At 44.6% G+C, this 20309-nt stretch overlaps 1 protein-coding gene across 1 annotated transcript; it reads right to left on the bottom strand.

Annotated features, from left to right (window-relative positions):
• Window positions 1-7828: 7828 nt before the first annotated feature.
• On the bottom strand, window positions 7829-10192 carry LOC140690709 (uncharacterized). The gene is made up of 4 exons (XM_072952630.1): window positions 10010-10192; window positions 8651-9535; window positions 8342-8410; window positions 7829-8135 (listed from the first exon to the last, which is right to left on the bottom strand). Exons 1-4 carry the CDS (start codon window positions 10146-10148, stop codon window positions 8104-8106), a joined length of 1125 nt encoding a protein of 374 aa, XP_072808731.1. The 5' UTR covers window positions 10149-10192; the 3' UTR covers window positions 7829-8103.
• Between the last annotated feature and the right edge of the window lie 10117 nt (window positions 10193-20309).

Genomic DNA, 20309 nt, shown 5'->3' with positions numbered 1-20309 from the left:
CTGGTTCTGCAGGGAGCACGATGGAAACCCACAAGCTCACAGCAAGGTGCACTGAGTCACAGTCCTCCGAAGGGAGTTCCCTGGAGGGGGAGGCATCTCCTGCTGCCAGTCACCTCAGAAGGCACTGGATTCTCACAAAGAGGGACCAGAAGAAGGGACTCAAGGATCTCCCGTGATCTGAGGTTTGAAGGGCCCGAGGTCTGGGGGAGCTCCTAGTTAGCTGACACTCCTGTCAGTGAGCAGATGAGGATGGTAGGAACCCAGGCAAGTCTGTTCTCGCTCCGACCCCTTTTCTCTCGGGAGCCACGGGAAAGGCCAGTTTCCAGGGCACAGACCGGCCATCACAGATCCCAGCCTGCATTTGCCAACCCAGACAGCCTAGACTCCTACTTGCGACTCTTACTTCTGTTCTGTTCCCCCCCAGAATGTGATGGACTCTTTCAGAAAGTCTGGACTGTCTCAAGCGAGACCAAGTCAGTGAAGGATGAAGTGTCCACATTTGGACCAGAGCATGAAAGGAGAAACAAGGCCTCATGTCCAGCATGACGGTGGTGGCCAAGCCCTTTCCCTGGGTGAGATGAACCAGGGTCGGGGTGAGAATGTAAGGTCCCTTCACGGCTGACAGGGGTGTTGGAGACTCACTACCGCAAAATAACCACACGGCCGTCAGTGGTGGACATCAGCTGCAACAGACACAGAGTCAGCTATTTACTGCCAAAAAGGGGTAAAAGTAAAGGCCGGTGCAGGGAGGCCTGCACGGCTGCTGAGGCAAACCACAGACCTGGCTCTGAATGCCCACTGGCTGAAGCAGAGAGGAAGCTACGGTCCCCTTTAGCGGTCCCTGTGTCCACCAGATCCAAGTGAACCAGTTACTTAGGACAAGGCAATGTTTTCCTGATACTTAGAAAAACCAGCCTCATAAAGGGAACAAAAGAGTGGCATGGTTTTAGGCCCGCTCCTGCCCCTCTATGAATGCAAAGTAAAGTAAATGGCACTGGGAAGGTGAATGCAAAAAAAAAACCAAAAAACAAAAAACCGGTGACTGCTTCCTCCAACAGCGTCCCCTGCAGCTGCTCACCCCCGAGCCGGCCACTTCCTCACCAGTGACCGCCGGCCAGGAAGCGCCGTCACGCACGTCACACAGCGACAGCCAGGAACCATGTGCCGAGCACGTTTGTGTAAAAGCCAGAATCAAGCAAGGTGCTGCAGAATTTGACTTTCCAAGTTTAAATACTCCATGAAAATATCCCTCAGCAGCCGCCTAAATCAATTCGCATCTCACTTCTTCAAAACAAATAAACAAAATTAGTAAGAGAGCATTTGTTACCAAATATAAGGACGAACTAACAGGTTCCTCAAAGCAAGGACTTTAACAGATATCAAACTCCAGTGGGTGATGTGCTAACATAGCAAAAATTCCAAAAAAGTAGAAAATAAGATGACTAGGATAATATACGAATCATGGCAACTGTTAAGTTTTTGCTTTTTATAGCGATGGAGACGGCACAGAGGGCGATCTGGCTATTCCAATGCAGGGTGTGCACAGCCCACATTTTCAGACCCAACAACATGCTCACGGGGTGGTATAAGGGAAAAAGGAAAATAGAAAAAGGAATAGAGGAACAGCCAAAATTAGAAACACACGAGAACAAAAATGACTTTGACAGCATTTACAAGAAATTACGTCAGTGTGATGAGGACAGGGACGCAGGGACGGTGAGACCCACCCTCACCTCCTGATCCAGGGAAGGCAGGGGCCTGAGGGGAGCGATGCTGCCGGGGGACCCCAACGTGGTCAGCGCCCCAAACCAAAACTTCACCTAGATGCGTGTAGACAGCTTTTGAGCTACAAAATGTGGTCGCATTTCAAGCTGGACAACTTTACTCACTCCCACCAAGAGGAACAGGGGAGAATTAGGTTCTGCTCCTGAACCAAAGCATTGTTTAAAAAATTAATGACTGTGTAATAGTAAAAGCAACAATGGAGTAAAAGTCACTGGAGGAGAACGTGCTTGACCCGAGCTCACTGGCCACGTTATCTCACTGACGTTCAGATGCTGGCTGAGCCCTTATGGTACCAGAACAGACAGACCCACCAGGAGGGGGGTTTAATGCGCTGCTGTATTTTGATGCCGGCAGCCATGCCTGGTACACGAGGTTCTGGGTAAACAATGGTGACAGTATCAACCACTATGGGCTAAGCACACATCCAGCTACTCCGCCAAATCCCAAGGGCAGACTTCAAAAGGCAAAAACAAGCTGGCATTCTCTGTTGGCTCTGCAGAATCAGAGCCAAGCAGTTGCTGAGCAAAAATGTCACCAGTGCCTCCTATGACAAAATAGGAGGCACTGGCGTGGGGCTGGGGCAGGGCTCCAGGCTTCCACTGATCACCCACCAGTCTGTCCAGGGGGTGAAGGAGGTCCCTGCTTTCATTGCACCGATGCACCTACCTTGAATGACGCCTTAGGACTCAACAGGAGGTGACAGGTGAGGTGAACGGAGCCAGCCTTGGTGTAGCACGGTTCTGGCAGCTATGCCCTCAGCAGTGCCCAGTTTCCTATACCTGACAACTCATCTCCAAGGAGCAGAAGTGTAGTGTGGGCATGTAGATCACAGGGCCCTGTGAGGACAAGTACAGATCATGGCCACGACATGCCTCTCCCCTTCCTTAAGCCATAGAGGAATGTCCGGGGAGGAAGTGAAAATTATTCCAGAGCCCGCCAGGCACCACACGCAGGTGGGACACGGATCCCCTGTGTCTGTCATTCACAGGACTGGTGTGGATTTTCTTTTTATCAATTCTCTGGCATCTTCTCCTCCATCTTACCAACAACAAGAAAGTAGAATCTGACCTTAGAATCACAGAGAATCACAGAGCCCCTCCTGTACAGCGGGCCCGGCAGCACGTGCCATGTCCTCCGACCGTCACCTGTGGGACCGCCATGAGCGCTCTCCAGACTCAAGGCCCGAGGCCGTAGGCCGGGGGGACACAGCTCACCTCACTCTCCCCAGTAAAGGGGGACCACCTCTCGGCAAAGACGTCTCACCCTCTTCTGCCCGAGGGACAGCTTGAAAGATACACAGGGAAACATAGTAGAGGGTGAGGGGTTAGGCAGCCCAGAAGTGATCGTCTGCACTTCCAAGGCAGAGTGGGGCCTTTGACCTAATCACAGGGACAAAGTGAGGACGAATTTTTCCCTGCTGTGTCCCATACACCGTGACACGCCTTTCCCTGCGTAAGGAGCTAATTCGGAAGCCCCTGGCAGTGTTTCTGATGTCCTAACTTGGCATGGTGGCTGTCAGGCAGGGGAGAGGGCCTGAGCCGTGCTGGTGCTGGGCCTGGGAGGCAGGAGACATCGGCTCCACCCTGAGCTCAACCAGCACCTCGTTCTGCGTCTCAGGATTCAGAGTCTCATTTATAAGCAAAGGGATGAAACTGTCCCAGGACAGGCTGTCCAACAGGAATGAAATGAGAGTCATGTAAATAACGTTTCCCAGTTGCCACGTTTAAAATGTAACAAAAAAAAAACCAAGTAACTGATTTTAAGAACAGACCTTACTTATTCTACTGTATGTAAAATACTATCATTTTGACATGTAATCAATATAGAAAGTAACAAGATAGTTTATATTCTTTTTACTAGACAAGTTTCAGCGTCTGATGTGCATTTGACTTACAGCACATCTCAGCTCAGACCGGCCTCCTCCCCAGCACTACTAACATCAGTAGCTGTGGCTACTCTATTGGACAGCAACTCCAGGGGTCCCCCCAAGTGTCCTGGCTGAAAAGGGGGAGTAAGTGTCCACACTAACCCTAAAAGGATCTCTCTGAAACAAAGGCGGATTTAGTTTTAAACGTCTGAAAACCAGCGGGCTACACCTCCTTCCCTCCTTGGCTACAAGAAAGCCCTCCTCCTTGATGATCCCATTCTGGATGTAGGGAAGCAATCTGTCACACAGCCAGGGTGGCCCGGCCTTCAGGTTGACTTACCTGCTGTCTGTGTCCAGTCCCACGAAGTCCTCCTTCTCAAATAGGATGTAGAGGAGGGGGGTCTTCTCCCCAGAATTTTCGGGGTCCCCATCCAGCCACTTGGACTTGGGCAAGATGAAGAGTGACTCAGTGAAGTCGTCGATCCTCTTCTCCACCACCCGCAGTCCTCGTAGATTGAAGGCCACGTCGGTGTGCGGCTGCTCGGCCACCTCCCCATACAGCACAAAGACAAAGAGCTGAGAGTCGTAGAGCGTGGTGCCATACAGCTCCTCTGTGCGTGGAGCTTCTAGAAGGTCTTGGCCAAGAGGCAGTCAGTAATGGTGACAAGGCCCACGACAATGCGGTGGGTCTGGAAGTCACTCCATCCATTCTCGGGCACATAGAGATACCTATAGTAGATACAGAGTGCCCACTGGGAGCCGCACGGTCTGATCTGGCTCACCAAGGAGATACCATTATAGATGCAAAAGAAATTCTCTAAGATGATCCCCACTGGTTGGACCACAATCGGGAGAGTCTGGTGGTCCTCAGCGCACTGCACGTAGTCAGGGGCGTTCATGTTGCAGGCCCTGCCGAGAAGGGAGGGTAAATCGATGTACATACTGTGCTGTGGGCTGCGGGCCTCACTGGGATGCGGCGACCTGGTGTGCACCAGCCAGAAGGCAAGGGAAGTCCAAGCAAATCGGGGATAATTTTGTCCTCAGCATCTGCACATGGCTACTGAAGCTCAGATCACATTACCCAGCTTTTGGTCTAGGCTTCCATCCCCTGCAGAAAAGGATCATTTCTTGTTTTCTGTTTCCAAGCACCTAGGCAGGCCCTGATGCAAAGTCGGTGCTCAAAACTGCTGAATAAATGAATGAATAAAGGAACTGCTTCCCCACCCCTCAGCAGGATATAATGCAAAGAACCATAGTAGGATCAAAATATCTGGATTTCAACGCCAATTTATTTGAACTCCTAAGGTGCAGAATAATGGGTAAGAAAACTTGCTTTGGGGAGGAGGGTACAGTTCAGTGGTAGAGCACGTGCTTAGCATGTTCAAGGACCTAGGCTCAATCCTCAGTACCTCATTTTAGAAAAATGAAACAAATAAATAAACTTAATTAACCCCCTCAAAAAATATTTTCTCCATTCAAAATTCAAAAAAAACCACCTTGCAATTGACACAACATTGTAAACTTGACTATACTTCAATTAAAAAAAAACTTCTTGCCTTACAAGAATATATCTGGATTATGGAAGTTTGCAAATGTAAAATGCCTAGGGTACCACCTGCATAAGAAGAAGGAACTGTACAAATGTACTATCCCTCATTTATGAGCTATTTTTCCTTTGGGGAGATTATAACCTCTCAGAGATATTTTTCTCATATTAAAAAAAAAAGAAAAAGAAAACATTACCTGATTCTCCATACTGCTGAAGAATCAGATAACCCTATGAAAGCATCTGACCCACAGAGTTTATTCAATAAATGTTTGTTGAATGAATGAATAAACAAGCAAAGTGAATGCTGCTCCCTGCCACAGACCATCATAATGGTACTGCTTGGAAATGCCAAGCCCACGTTCCACCCAAATCTTCACTAACCACGTGGGTGACCTGGGCAGACCTGTGTGCTTCTCTCAACACCAGTTTATTCATAAATAGAAATGAGGGCAATAACACAAACCTAAAAGGGTTAGTGAGTCACGAATGAATAGTACACCAACTTTGCAAGATGGAACTATTAAAGAAAATTGGGCAAAGAGTCCATAGGCCCTCTCCATATTATCTCTTACAACTACATGGGAATCTACATTACATCTAAAAATAAAAAGTCTATTATTTTAAAGAGGCTATTGAGTTTAAATCAGCTCACCGTCTCAAATAAGGAACACAGAGTACAAATAAGAGAATGCGCAGCCCATGAGATGCACTCAGTAAATATTCCCACTGAACCCACTGGTCCCTCCAAATTCAGAGCATGAGGATGTGTCCTCGTGGCCAGAGGCCACTGCACCTGAAGCTAAAAAAGCTAATGGTCCCCACTTTCAAAAGCCCCTGCCACCAACCTAGGTCTAATTTTGTATTTGTAATTTTTTTTCTTTTTATAAAATAGAAATCCCCAATTGCATAGCCTTCAGGTCACCAAAACCTGACCACAGAGATCATGATGGCAACCCTCCTTGGTGAAACAATAAAATGAAAAGCCATTTCCACAAGACCTCTGTGTAAATCTACTAGGGAACTTCATCCTGGACTGAGAGGAAGAGGACTGGGGAGGAGGGGGCAATCTGAGGCACACAGACCCATGGGCCACCTGTCCCACGATGGACATTACACTCAACCCTCACCCTCCAGGAACTTCAAAATACACACAGACAGAGTGATGTGGACAATATATATGTATTTTTAAAGAAATTCCGACTCTCTAGCAGGTCTTGTATCTACCGAGACACAAATGGCTTATGTGTATAATGTTTCACAAAAGCCTTAAAACATTACCACCCCAACTTGACACATTAAGAAACTAGGGATAGAGGTTTATCACATTGTGCAAGATTAGAGAGATGCCACATCAGACACTGTATTTAAACCCAAGCCTTTGCTCCAGTGCTCACACAAGAAAGTGTGACATACTGCCCCTTTCCTGCCCTCTCCCTGCAATAAAACTCTGAAGAGTCTTTTCTGTGCCATGTGGAATCACAATCACGTCAATTTACCACAAAGAGCTATGTGACTCCTTGGAGGACGTGTCAAAATCTAAAGGGTTGTGATGGGAGGAGAAATTTGAATTTTCTGTTTCTCAAAGGAAACATGGCTTTAAAAGAAACTGAAAAGCACTTATCTAGTCTAAGCCTTCATTGTGCAGAGAAGGAAATGGAGGCTCAGAAGAGATGAGGAAAGGGACTTATTAACAAATATTGCCTCAGTGCAGCACCAAGCCAGCCCTGGGCCCTTCTGGGGGAGTACCTGGAAGGCCCAGGAAAATGATTGTTAGAAAAAGGAAAGAGAAGAAGCATACAAGGCCCTGTCTCTACACCACCATACCATGAAGTTCCACCAAATTATCCAGTATTGGGTGCAGCCAAAATTTAGGTGGGCTAAAGAGGTTATAGAAACCTGGAAGTCTCAACCATAGTGGAAATTCCAACATTTACTGTTTTTTTCCAAGTTCAAGCATCAGTTCAGTGGGCGCTCCATACGAGGGACTACACGAGGCCTGGAGTTCTCCCAAATACAGATCTCTATTATCACGTGTGCAAACCACACACAGGCCCACCAGAAGAAAAACGCCCACACATAAGATGGAACTACTGAAACAGAAAAGAGCCAACCAGCATATATTGCTAGCAAAAACGGTGCTGCTAGAAATAGACTCATGGACATAGAAAGCAAACTGTTGTTAGCAGGCAGGAAAGGGAGGATTAACAGATACACATTAATAAATATAAAATAAATGACAAGGACCTACTATATAGCACAGGGTACTATTTTCAATTTCTTGTAATGAGTTGTACTAAAAACAATCTGAAAAACATTTATATACATATGCATAAGCTTATAACTGAATCTCTGCTGTACATCTGAAGCTAACATGGTAAATTTACAACACTTCAATAAAAAATAATTTTATATAATAAGTAAAAATAAAAGCAACGCCATAAAAAAAAAGTAAAAGAACACGGTAATCCCCTTAGCTGTAGGTGGTGGAGAACTCTGCAAGCACCAAGTCCACTCGAATACTCCAGCACTGGCGGTCACTCATTCTAACCATCAGAGAATCACTTGGCTTCTACGAGGTTACTTTTCTCTTCAGTGAAAGGCTACAGTTGCATCTAATGATGTATTGAATCTCATCATTCACAAACCCAAGAATTAATGAGGATTTCCCATAGGCCTGGCTCTGGACAGATGAAAAGATAGGGTCCCAGATATATTCATGTGTAGAAGAAGTTTATGCCATAAAGACATTAATTCTTCCTGCTTTGATAGACAGATTCATTGCAATTCTGATTAGAATTCCTCCCAGATATTTCATGGAATGTAACAAGTTAATTTATGGTCAGGAACAGCCAAGAAACTTCTTTAGAACCACCACTGGGAAGGGGTGGATAGGTCATGCATTTCAACTGGTCTTTCTGATGTGATGAAAACGTTCTGGAATAATAATGGTTGCACAAATGTGAATATGCTAAAAGCTGCTGAATTGTAACATTCAAGTGGGTGGACTTCATGGTGTGTGAACAATATCACAATAAAGCTGTTATATGAAAAAATCCTTCTTGCCAATTATTTTTCCCTCTATACTACTAGTCTGTCCCACAATTTAAGTAAAACAAACAAACAAAAAAAACAAAACAAACCAGATTTTGCCAGGAGCTCTTTAGGAGTGCAATGTCCCTGGGTCTCCAACGCCTCAGGTTGTGCTGTTCCTGTTAACACACAATAGCTGGGCTGGACTACTTAGGGACTATAAGTATCTTTTTAAGATCGACGGTCTCACGTTTCACCCTGGGAGAGTGAATGATGGAGGATGAGACAGCCTCATGCCTTCAGCTCATTTTTAACTGAACCAAGCCCTGCTTTCACCACTGTAATCCCTCTCAGTATAAAAACATGTGACATCAACAAGCACCGCCATCATAACACCTGAAAGTGTTCAAGGTACTTACCTGGGGCAGAAATCCTGATCAAGGAGACAGAAGCTCCCTCAGCACTGCCGCTCCCTTTTCCCGACTCCACCAGGAGAAGCTGGGAGTTACAGCCGCGGGCTCTCAGCCTGGGGAGCAGCGCCCACGCCGCTAATCTGGACCTCAGGGATCGGGAAAGGGAGAGGAAGGCAGCCCCAGGGTCGCGGGGCAGGGAGAGCGGGGTGGGGGACGCGGGCTGCAGCCCCGCTCGGAGGCCAGCCCCAGCCCCAGCCCAAGCCGCCCGCCCCGTCCGGGTGTGCAGACCCCGCCCGCCCGGGACACAGCCCGCCCAGTGGTGGGGACGGGTCGGCGGCCTAGGAGAGGAAGCCCGGGAGGGGAGGACTCGCGGGCGGGAGAGGGGAAGCGGACGCCAGCCGCGGACTGAGGGGAGCCCGGCTGGGCCAAGAGGCGCAGGGGCACACCTGGCCCTGGACAGCTGTGGCCGGGGCGCCGGGGCAGGTGGCGCGGGCAGAGGGGTCTGGCCCGAGCAATCCAGCTGAACACACGCTGACTGGCGCCCTGGGGGGCTGTGACACGCCGACCGCCCTCCCGCAGCCGCCTCACCCCTTTCCCGATATCCCCTCACCTTGCACTTCCACAGCCAGAGGCCCCGGCCCCAGGCAGTAGCAAAAGGCCTACAGGGCGACAGAGCTGAGAAGCCATTGGGGCCGATCCCCGGCTCGGAGCTGGAGCTTCCAACCCGCGGTCCAGCTGGCAGCAACTGCGCATGCGCAGGAGGGCCAGCGATCCGCTCTGGGTCCTGAGAGAGAAGGGGAACCGAGGGAGGGAGAATAGGGGAGGAGGAGGGGAGGCGGGGAAAAGTGGAGGGAGACACATGGACAGGAGGAGCAGAGGGAAGGCAGTTATCTGGAATTGGGAGGGGAGTAACAGAGATGGGGAGAAAGCGTTTTACCTCTTGTGGCACCCCGAAGGAGGCAGCAGTCCTGCCTATACACCCTTCTCTTACCCGTCATTGCCCACAGCTCATATTTTACGTCCCTGGCCCAGCCCTCCAGCTAAGGTCTCTGCAGAAACCCTACGGGTATCATACCCGTTGCCCCCACAAGGAGCTAGGTTTACTGTTGCTCAGGGAACCAAGCACCCGCAGGTGTTGTTTCTCAGAACTACCTTGGGAAGAGTACATATTCCCCTTTTACACGCTGGGAAACAGGCAGGCACGATCTCTGCCTTAGCGCCACTGTCCCAAATGTTGGGCTGGCAGGGAGCGGGAGGTAAAATGTCAGAGCCCCAGAAGGAGCAGACTGCCTGAGTGTTGGTGTAGAGTCCCCATCCCTCCTGGGTAAACCACACCCCAACCTCGGGGAATAATCAAGGGCTCACCGTAGGCCCCTGTGTGTGGGAGAGCTGCCCTCAGTCCCAGTGTCCAACTTGCTAGGTAGGTAGAAGTGTTATTGAGTCCAAATTCATTCTCTTCAGTGCAGGACAGGCCAGTAAGTTGGGAGACCAAGTGTTGGGGCATGGAATAGCAAGTTTCTGTAGACCTAGATGGCAAACTAATGTCCTGGAAAACCATCTCCCCAAGTCAGAATTCAGGCTGCTTTCCTATGTGCTTGGTTTTTGCAAACTTCTTGGTGTAGGAATTCCTTCTTGTTAGAATCCTTTGTTCTTGCAGCTATCTCCCTGGGTCAGATCCCTGTAAACCTCCAACAAAACAAACGTTATTTTCTATTCTGCAACATGTTATCTTTATATGATTGGAAAAGTGTTAAATACCCTTAAAGGTCAGAGCCTTCAGAATAGGCTCTCCTGTATATTTTAGGCTCTAGGCAACATTGTTTTACAAGCAAGAAGAAGCCTAGGAGACAGAGCACAGGGTTAAAGTCAAAGGAACAGATCTAATATGGAGTCAGATTTCTTCTTTTCTATTACTGTGGCAGAAGCCACTTGAGGATTTAAATCCCTTAAAGTTAAAAATAAGTAAAACTTTAAAGGAATTTACATACATTGGTGGGAACTTGCATAGCATATCTGGAAAAGCACACAAAGGATTGTAAACATTGGCATCTCCAGGGAGGCGTGTAAGAACAGAGGATGAGGGAAAACTTCTTTCACTTGAGTATTTTTTGCTCTGTTTGAATTTTTTTAACCATATGCATATATTTCTTTTTCAGTTAAAATAAATGTGTAATGGAGCAAAGGAGTAACTAGTTCAGCAAATACAGCAGCCATAGACTCACTGAGTCATCATTTTCGATTTAAGCCAGGAAGCATCGATTGTCTCTCTCCTATGTGCCCAGTGCTGTTTTAAAACTTTTTTATATATTTTTTTTATAAAATAATAACATGCTATCCCTCACCCCTGCTCAGGGCTGGTGGGAAACCAACTGAGTTTTTATTGAGTTGTTTTCCAAGGAGTAGAGATGAGTTATAAACAGAACACAACTTCAGGGCAAAACAGGCGGACTGGTTTTCCAGCAGGCCAGATAGCGATGACGGGTTTTCAATAGAGGCGCACAGAGGCTGAGAGAGAAAGCCTCCAGGACCCTACAGAAAGCTGCCCACAGTGCCTTCTCCATGGCACTACTGAAATAGGAAAGAACAAATCTGACTCCATATTAGATCTGTTCCTTTGACTTTAAACCTGTGCCCTGTTTCCTAGGCTTAGTCTTGCTGTTTCTGCACCTTTTGTGAAACAATGTTGCCTAGATCCTGAAATATACAGGAGACCCTATTCTCAAGGCTCTGACTTTGAAGGATATTATCACTTTTCCATTCGTATAAAGATAACAAGATACAGAATAGAAAATAACATTTGCTTGTTGGAGGTTTACACGGATCTGACCCAGGTGAAGAGCTGCAAGAACAAAGGATTCTAACAACAAAGAATTCATACACCAAGTTTGCAACAACCAAGCATTCCCGCTTCCCCTTTTTAATATAAGAAGAGCCTGAATTCTGACTTGGGATGATGGTTCTCCAGGACATTGGTCTACCATCTTCTCCGCTGGCTTTACAAATTAAAGCCGCTATTTCTTGCCCCAAATCCTTGTCTCCTGATGTGTTGGCCTATAATGCACGAGTAGAACAAGCGTGGACTCGGAAACACAAACATACATTGAAAGTACGCATTTGGTATATTAAATGACCTGCTTCCACTCGTATTCCTGAGGTTTTCTTCTCTTGACCACTCCTACTATATTTATGAAAAACCTGTCATGTGGACACATTTCCTTCTCTAGCCACTACCCTTCCATGTAAAAACTGATGCCAAGAAGGCAATGGAAGTTGCTAGAAGGTATTACCTGGCCAAAAAAGAGCAGAAGTGGGTTCTGGCTGATGTTCAGGAGCAGGCCGGGGCACCTGACAAGATGTCATAAGTACGGATAGACAGCTGGGCACCAAAGGAGAAGCTTCTAAACTTCCATGAGGGACTTGGATAGGAAGGAACAGTCCCAGACTATAGCTCTGATCCCACCACGAGCTTCCTGGGCAAGGCTGGGCAAGTCATTTAAATTCTCTAGACCCGTGCTGTCCAACACGGGAGCCACCAGCCACATGCAGGATTATGATGTTATTCTGTAGCCAGACAGAATTATAAATAAACACTTTATTGCAAAGGGTCAGCAGGTATAATATTTAAAAACATTATTGGTTATCTTGCCTTAACAAGTTATTTTTGTATGTCTAGCTTTCTGTGGGTTGTAATGCCTGCGACTAATGTTTCCCTTACAGTGAGGTATTTTGAAATTATAAGTTACTGGACACAGTACACTCATATCACAGTTGAAAAAAACTGATTAAATAAGCAAGGTGATCTGACTTAGTAGTTATGAGCAGGGGCTCTGGGGCCAGCCTGCATAAGTATTAATTCTCACTCTCCCTCCAGGGAGTTCTGTGTGAATCTTGGACAAATTATTGTTGCTGTTGTTGTTGTTGTTGTCATTGTCATTGTTATTATTTGTGCCTCTTTTTCCTTACCTTTTAAATAGCGAGGAAAATGTAGACTCTATCCCCTACAGTGTTGGCAGGATTAAATGAGTAAACGTCTGTGCTGCCCACTTCCCTGGGTTTCAGCATTCTCCAGGCAATCAGTGCAAAACACAGTGGCATTCTCCACTGTCTTCGTCAGTCTGGGATTCTGTAACAAATTACCGTGTGTCGGGTGGCTTAAACAACCAGCATATTCCTTATGGTTTGGAGGCTGAGGCTTTCAAGGTCAATGTATTTGGGAGAGGATTGCCAGCTCGAAGATGGCTGTCTTCCCACTATCTTCATGACCCAGAGAGGAGAGAGAAGCAAGCACTTTGGGGCCCTGTATAAGAACACTAATACCATTCATGAGGGCTCTACTCTCATGACCTCATTTTATCCTACTAATCACCTCCCAAAGGCCCCGCATCCCTATATCATCACCCTGGGAGATGAGGTTTCGACATATGGATTTTGAGGGGATGCATTCAGTCCACACATCGGCTAACTCTCCCAAACATGCAGTCATCAAACCTGTAGCTAATTTCAAAATAATGTTTATATCTCTCTGCCCATTTCCATTCCTACATCTACTAACACTGAAGCCCTGCTACATTTTATTTCTTATTTTCCTTGTGAGGTTTAATTGATTCCTCTAACTCCAAGGATTCGCTCACTCCAGTCTGCTTGACAGCCCTGCCAGGTAGGTCTTCCTTAAAACACCTTCCCACTTCACCTGGTTGTTTTTAGGTGTAAATGTCAGAATTCTCTCCACACCCCATCCTAGACCTTTAATCCCTTACACTACCACTCACTATGTTATTTTCCTATTACCACTGTAACAAATTCCCATAAGCTTAATAGCTTAAACCAGCACAGAATTATTAGCTTATGGCTGTGGATGTCAGAGATCCAACACAGTTCTCATTGGGATAAATTCAAGATACCAGCAGGGTTCCTTCCTCCTAGAGGGTCTAGAAGAGAATGTTTCCTTTTTTTTTTCCAGTTTACAGAGGTCACCCACCTTCCTTAGCTTGTGCCCGTCAACTTCCTCCATTTTCATGGTCAGCAGCCTTTCTGAACATTGCTCCATTGCTACACCTCCCTCTGATTTTAAACTCAGCTGGGAAATATCCTCCATTTTAAGGACCCCTGTGATTACATTCAGCGCACCTGGACAATCCAGACTACTCACCCTATTGTCTCATCTCAGGATCCCCTTGTCCCATCCCACTCAGGCAGTATGTATGTGGCTGTGACATTCACCTTGTGTAACATTTCCTCATGAGCAATTTATGGTTCAAGGCACTTATAAGTGACTTTTTGTTTTTCTTCCTTATCCTTTCTACATTCAGTTTGTCTGGTGAGATTATATGAATCCTTTTTATTTGTGCCCCTGCACTAATCTATAATAATGTATCATGGGTTTAAAGGCTAACTAATAGACAATTTAGGAGACAGAAATCCTCTAAGATTTTTAATCCTAAAATATCTGTCATCCCTTTTGCCATGTACAGTAACATGTCACAGGTGGCTACCCTGTGGCCGGGGAGGGACATGATTCTGCCATCACACTCCCCTCATTCTCACCAATGTGCTGATCAACTAACCAAGGATCTATGCTCTCCAATTCACTCACTTCCTCCTCCTTTCCATTGACTATCCTGTTCCCACCGCTTCCTTCATTCACCACATCAGGATTTCATGACCACATTCTCCCCTAAATGAAATGGGTATCTTGCATCTAATGTCTGACAGCTGTTCTTATTGTATATGCACACACTGACCTACACATAATCCCGTCCATCTCTTTATTTTCCTAGAATCTTCCAGAAGAATCAGTTCCATGATGATGATGATGATACTGACAATGATGACAGGGGCCTCTCAAGGATTCTGATAAAGAGGGAATCGATAAAGGGAGGGAATCATTGCAAAATTGCCCCAGAAACAGGCTTAAAGGTAAATAACTCTTATAGTGTTTAATGAAATTGACTAATATTTAACTATTTTTAAGACTTTATATCACTGAATTTAAAATTTTAACGGGAATTTTCATTCACCACTAACCAAGATTCAACTCTGGGACCAAAATCTAAGGATTTCTGTCTTCTAAAAAATTGTCCACTAGCCTTTTAAACACGTGATCCTTTTAAAAAGTTTAGTGCTGGGCTGAAAATAAGCAGGATTCATATAATCTCACGAGACACAGTGAATGTGGAAAGACTAAGAAATAAAAACAAAAAGCCATTCATAACGTCTTGAACTTTATGTTGCTCACAGGAGAAAATGTTTGCCAATGTGTGTGTCACATCAACATGACGACTGAGTGGGATGGGGAAGCTGATCTTCCTCATCAGTCATTTATGCTGATTTGTTAGATGCCAAAACAGTTTCCTCATTGAAATTGCTTCTAACAAGTATGGAAGAATTTAGGTTCTACCAAAAGCAGGCTAAATATTTTCCCCTGCTTTCAGGTCTCTGGACTGAATGTCCCCACAAGAAGGACATGGTTATGTTTCATAGGGAAGTCTTCCTGAGAAGCAACAGGCTTTTCTAGGGCAGAACTGCAGGGCCCCCCATGGAGGGCTGGAGGAGGTCTAGAGGGGACACTGGAAAAACAGCAGGAGTGAATTCAGATACTGCTGCTCAGGTCGCCAAAGACAGCATTGCTATCTCTAAGGATATGACATTCTCCCAAATTTTCCATGAGTGAAGGAGCCTGTGAACACTAAGCAGGTTGTTAAGACACAGCAGCACATAATTTGCGTGACAACACAATTAGAGTATGATTTGATATTTGGAAAATAACTAGCCCATTGTTCTTTGAAACTGCAGCAGTAGCAATAGAAATAAAAAAGACTGAGCCGTCTTGGAGACAACAATCAATAAACAATTCTAAATCTGCAGAATTCCTTGACAATATTCAAGCAATGAGCTAGATGTGTGCTGCAGATACCTCTTACTGCAGGGCTCACTCCTGCAAAGCATAGAACTAGTTTCTCAGCACACAGAGGGAACCAAGTCAAGATTCCTAATCTTTTGAGATTTACTAAATGGCTGGAAAGATCAGACAAGTACATACAGGCAAATATGATTAAATGTAATCAAATAATATCAAATGTGATTTGAGCACAGACGAAAGAGAAATTCCTTTCACCTGGGATCTAGAGAGACTTCTTCAGAAAATGTGGCTTTGGAGACGGCCAAAGACATGGGTGGAATTTTGGCAGAACAGGATGTAAGGAATTTAAAAACTTATTCTATAATTCATATAAAAATTCAAAGGATCCCAAAAATCCAAAACAACTTTGAACAAGAAAAACAAAGTTGGAAGACTTGCACTATCTGATTTTCAAACTTTTTTTATAAAGCTACAGTAATCAGAAATTATGGTGTTGGTGTAAAACAGGAAAATAGAATAATGGAACACAATAGAATGTTCAGAACTAAACCAAGACTTATACAGACAATTGATTCTCAAAAAGGATGCTGTGGAGAAAGGATCTTTTCAGCATGTAGTGCTGGAACAATTAGATCGTGATACGCAAAAAAAAAAAAAATGAACTTTGATCCACACCTCACAAAATATACAAAATTTACCTCAAAATGGATCATAGATCTTAATAGGAAATCTAAAACTATAAAACAGCTAGGAGAACAAGCATAGGCTTAAGGTTTATGGCCTTGGGTTTGGCAAATTTTTCTTTGCTATGACACCAAAAGTATCATCTATTTTAAAAAGAAACTGATAGAGTGAACTTTATGAACATGAAGACTCTTCAATGCTCTTCTAAACACTGCTAAGCAAATGAAAAGACAAGCCATAGACAGAAGCTATTTGCAGATCATATATCTGATAAAGGTCTCTCTTTGTATCTGATCCAGAATAAAGAGGTCTCAAAATTCAATAATAATTCAAACACCTGAATGAATGAGGCCAGAAAACACACTTCAGTAAAGATATCCAGATGGATAATAAGCATATGAAAAGATGCTGATTAAAGGTGTCATTAGTCATTAGAGAAATACTTTTAAAAACCACAGTGAGATACTAGTTCACATACATACTAGAATGAATACAGTTAGAAAGACTGACCTTACAAGGTGCTGGCAAGGAAGTAGAGCAACCAGAACTGATACACACCACGAGGAATTTACAATAGTACAACCATTTTGGAAAAGTCTTTAACAGATTCTTTTAAAAAGGTAAACACCTGTGTACCATATAATCCAGACATTCCTCATCTGGTGCTTTAGAAAGGAAAAGCATATGTCCATACAAAGACTTGTAACCAAATATTCACTGCTATTTTATTTATAATAGCACAAGTTGTAAATAACCCATGCATCCATCAAGAAGTAAATGCAGAAAGAAATGATGGTCTATACAAACACTGCTCACAATAAACTCTTCAGTAAAAACTCAGCACTAAACAATACTCTACTATAAGACAAACAAGCTATTAATACAGCAACACAGATGATTCTCAAAATAATTACACTGAATGAAAGAAGTCAGACAACATAGAGTAGATACTGCATGAATCCATTCATATAAGGATCTTGAAAATGCAAACCAATATGTTGTGATAGAAAGCAGATCAATGGTTCCCAGGGGAAGAGACGGGGAGGGAGGGAGGGACAACAAAAGTCAGGAGAGAAGCTTTGTGGGTGATGGGTATGTTCACTGTCTTGAGTGTGGTCATGGTTCCTTGGGGATATACTTACGTCAAAACGTATTAAGCTGTACACTTTAAACGTGTGAAAATTATTTTGCCAAGTATACCTCAAAGCTGTTTTAAGAAAAAAGGCACTTTAGTCCTGATCCACCTCAGCGCCTGATTGGAGTGACATGATCAGTCCCTCACACTGTCTGCCTAACGGGAAGGTAGAAAAGCTCTCACGGAAGATAACATGGATTTTTCATTTGCAATGTCTGCCATGTAATAAAGAATTTCTAGACATGCAACATGTCCAGACTATATGACAGATAACATGAGAATAAGGAGCATTAGACAAAGGATGCAAACCCCAGGTGATGTAGGCATCAGAGTTACCAATAAAGGCTATAAAATACTTTTAATACATTCAAGAAAATAAGGAAATGATGGGACAATAGATAACAGGGTAGAGACTTTCACCAGAGAAATATACTGGAATGTATTTTTAGGAAAAATCAAACTGCTACTCTAGAACTGAAGCTTTCAGCTCTGGAAACAGGTAAACAGAGCTAATTAGAATCCCTTTTAAGTAAAACTTTCAGTAATTTTGGGTAAAATATAACAACAAATTAACACAGAGCTAACTATGGAGAGAGAAGTTCCCTGATGACAATACAAAGAGGACACTTAAAGCCCAGAGTGGTCATCTTGTGAGCTGATGCCACTGCACCCTGGAGGGAAGGGGTTTTCATCTGCACATAAATAGGGATACAATGTCCATGTAGGAAAAAGGGTCCATACCAGATGTAGAAGACTCTTCCTCTATATCTATATAGTCAGAGACAGAGATGTAAAGTGGCAGCAGAGGTCACAGTGACACAGGGCCCTGGGCCAAGGAGTGTGAGCACCTCTGCAAGCTGGGAAAGGTAGGATGATGAATCCCTCCCAAGAGCCTCGGTGTGGAACTTAGCCTTGGCCACTCGTTGGTTTTAGCCCACTGACATTGACTTTGCACTACTGCACCCTAGAACAGTGAGAAGATGAATGTGTATTGCTTTAAGCCACTGAGTCTGTGGTCCTTTGTTACAACAGCAATAGGAAAGGAACTCAGGAACCAATATGAACTTGAACCACAGGCTGCCTGCTGTGCTGGCAGGAAGTCCTTTGTCTCTGATCCTGGGGGAGTGTCCTGTCCTCTGGCAGCATCCACAAACTACCTCATGCTAACTTGGCAGTTTGCAGAGGGTTAAATCTTATCCCTGCACAGTTCTTGATATTTAGTTAATAAAAATGATGGTGTCATCATGGGTATTTTTCCATCTTTTAAATACCCTTCAGTCTTCTAATAAAGCTACTTCTAATTAAGAGACCGTGTAAATAGTTTTCAATCTTCATAATAAATAACTGTGGTTTTATCTGGTTACTTAAATTATGAATAATAATGTTCACATTTGTAAAAGTTATTAAAATCAACATTGTTTAATGAAAATATCATTTCTTTTCGCATGAACATGTATTAACTACAAGAAATGTTCCATGCTTTCTTCTACGATTTACTGTTAGAGCCTTAAAGAATAATATTTTCCTCAAAAGATATTACGGCAAAGGGATTTCTTTTGGTGGAATTGTTCCGGCATCAAATCTGGTGCATGTCTCAGACCACTGGCAACATAGAGATGATAGAAATTAGGAGGCATTATAAACACAGAATCATTTTTAAAGGAATTAAAAAAACTGGATGTGTGTAAACAAAGAATCAGAGAATATTCTGGTGAAATAAATGTATTTTTCAGCTTAAGCAAGACATGGGGTGAATAAATCTGAAATGAAAAAACCACCCAGAGATTAGCAGCGAGTCATGCATGCAGTGTGAATGATCAAAACCAAGTTGTTTCCAAACCAGTGTGCAGGCTTGATGCCTTCATGAATCAAATCTGTGTGGCACCAGGCCACCTCGAATACATGTTGATGAGGTATTTATAAGCCCTTCACCATCCCAAATCAAAGCCCACGCACGAGCCACAAGACCATCACCTACACATTTGGAAAACACACAACATGGTGAATAGCACTTTTCTTGTTCAGTAGCCGGTGGCAGCGAACTGTCAGCAGACAGAGATACAGGGACACAGAGGCACCTCCCCTCACTCAGCTGATAAACTTCCGTGCATCCCTGGGGACAGGATTGTCATAAAATGCACCATGGATTGATTCTCCTCCTAGGAAAGGAACCGTAGTGCTGTCATTAGGTTTGAGCAGGGGTGGGTGGAGGATCTCAGAAGAGTTGTTTCAGCACACCAATAGAATTCTTGGCCACCGTGACCACGAAAGACATGTCCCCTGCCATCCCGGTAGGCACTTGGGCTCCTGACAAAAGCTGGGCTCAGTAAAGGGTTGAGTAGAAGGCACAGACCTGAGGGATGCCCCAGCAATAGGCAGGAGGTAGGGCCTGGTTTATACTGCTCTGGGTGTATCCCAGACTCATCCGAATACGAAATCAGAAATTTGCAAAACAGCAGAGCTGGGGTGGATCATCTACTCCAGACTCCTCACCTTACAGTTAAAAGGGTGGCAACCCTGACAGGCAAAGCAACGTGCTAAAGGCAGAGCATGGAAGTCGCAGTGCCAGATGAAACGCAGCGTGCAACCCCCGTTCAAGGCCGCTGACTCTGACGACGGGGCCAAGGTTTCCAATGAGGAGAATAAGACAGTGTAAATACTTTGTTCCCCCTAAAACCCCAAATGTTTTTTAAAGGCACAAAAACTCACCTTAACTAGATCTCTTCTGAGGGGGCTCTCTTCTGCTTCTTCGTCTTTCTGTCTCCATTTCCCTCTCTCAGACACAAACACATTCAGTTTTGTGAAAGGGGACTTCCTTCCATACAAAGACAGACTTCACATCTTCAGAAAGATACCTGAGAAAGCACGTTTCTCAATTCAAGTCTTTGTGTGAGTTCTGGGCAACTGGCTTATTTTCTAGAACAATCGGTAGTTACAAAATCAGGAAATCATCTTCCACAAAGGCAGAGTTCTGGTCCGTGTTGATA

The sequence above is a fragment of the Vicugna pacos genome, chromosome 31, assembly GCF_048564905.1.
Source record: "Vicugna pacos chromosome 31, VicPac4, whole genome shotgun sequence".
In the NCBI taxonomy this organism is placed as follows: Eukaryota; Metazoa; Chordata; class Mammalia; order Artiodactyla; family Camelidae; genus Vicugna; species Vicugna pacos.
This window is presented reverse-complemented; position numbering and strand designations above follow the sequence as displayed.

Excerpts from the sequence above, each read along its gene's own strand:
- LOC140690709 (XM_072952630.1), bottom strand. The coding sequence starts at position 10,148 with ATGCCCCAACACTTGGTCTCCCAACTTACTGGCCTGTCCTGCACTGAA. Across the intron at positions 9,536-10,009 it reads CCCACACACAGGGGCCTACG|ATAACTGCCTTCCCTCTGCT; the intron begins GTGAGCCCTTGA and ends TCCCAATTCCAG. Across the intron at positions 8,411-8,650 it reads GATCAGGATTTCTGCCCCAG|GAACAGCACAACCTGAGGCG; the intron begins GTAAGTACCTTG and ends GTGTGTTAACAG.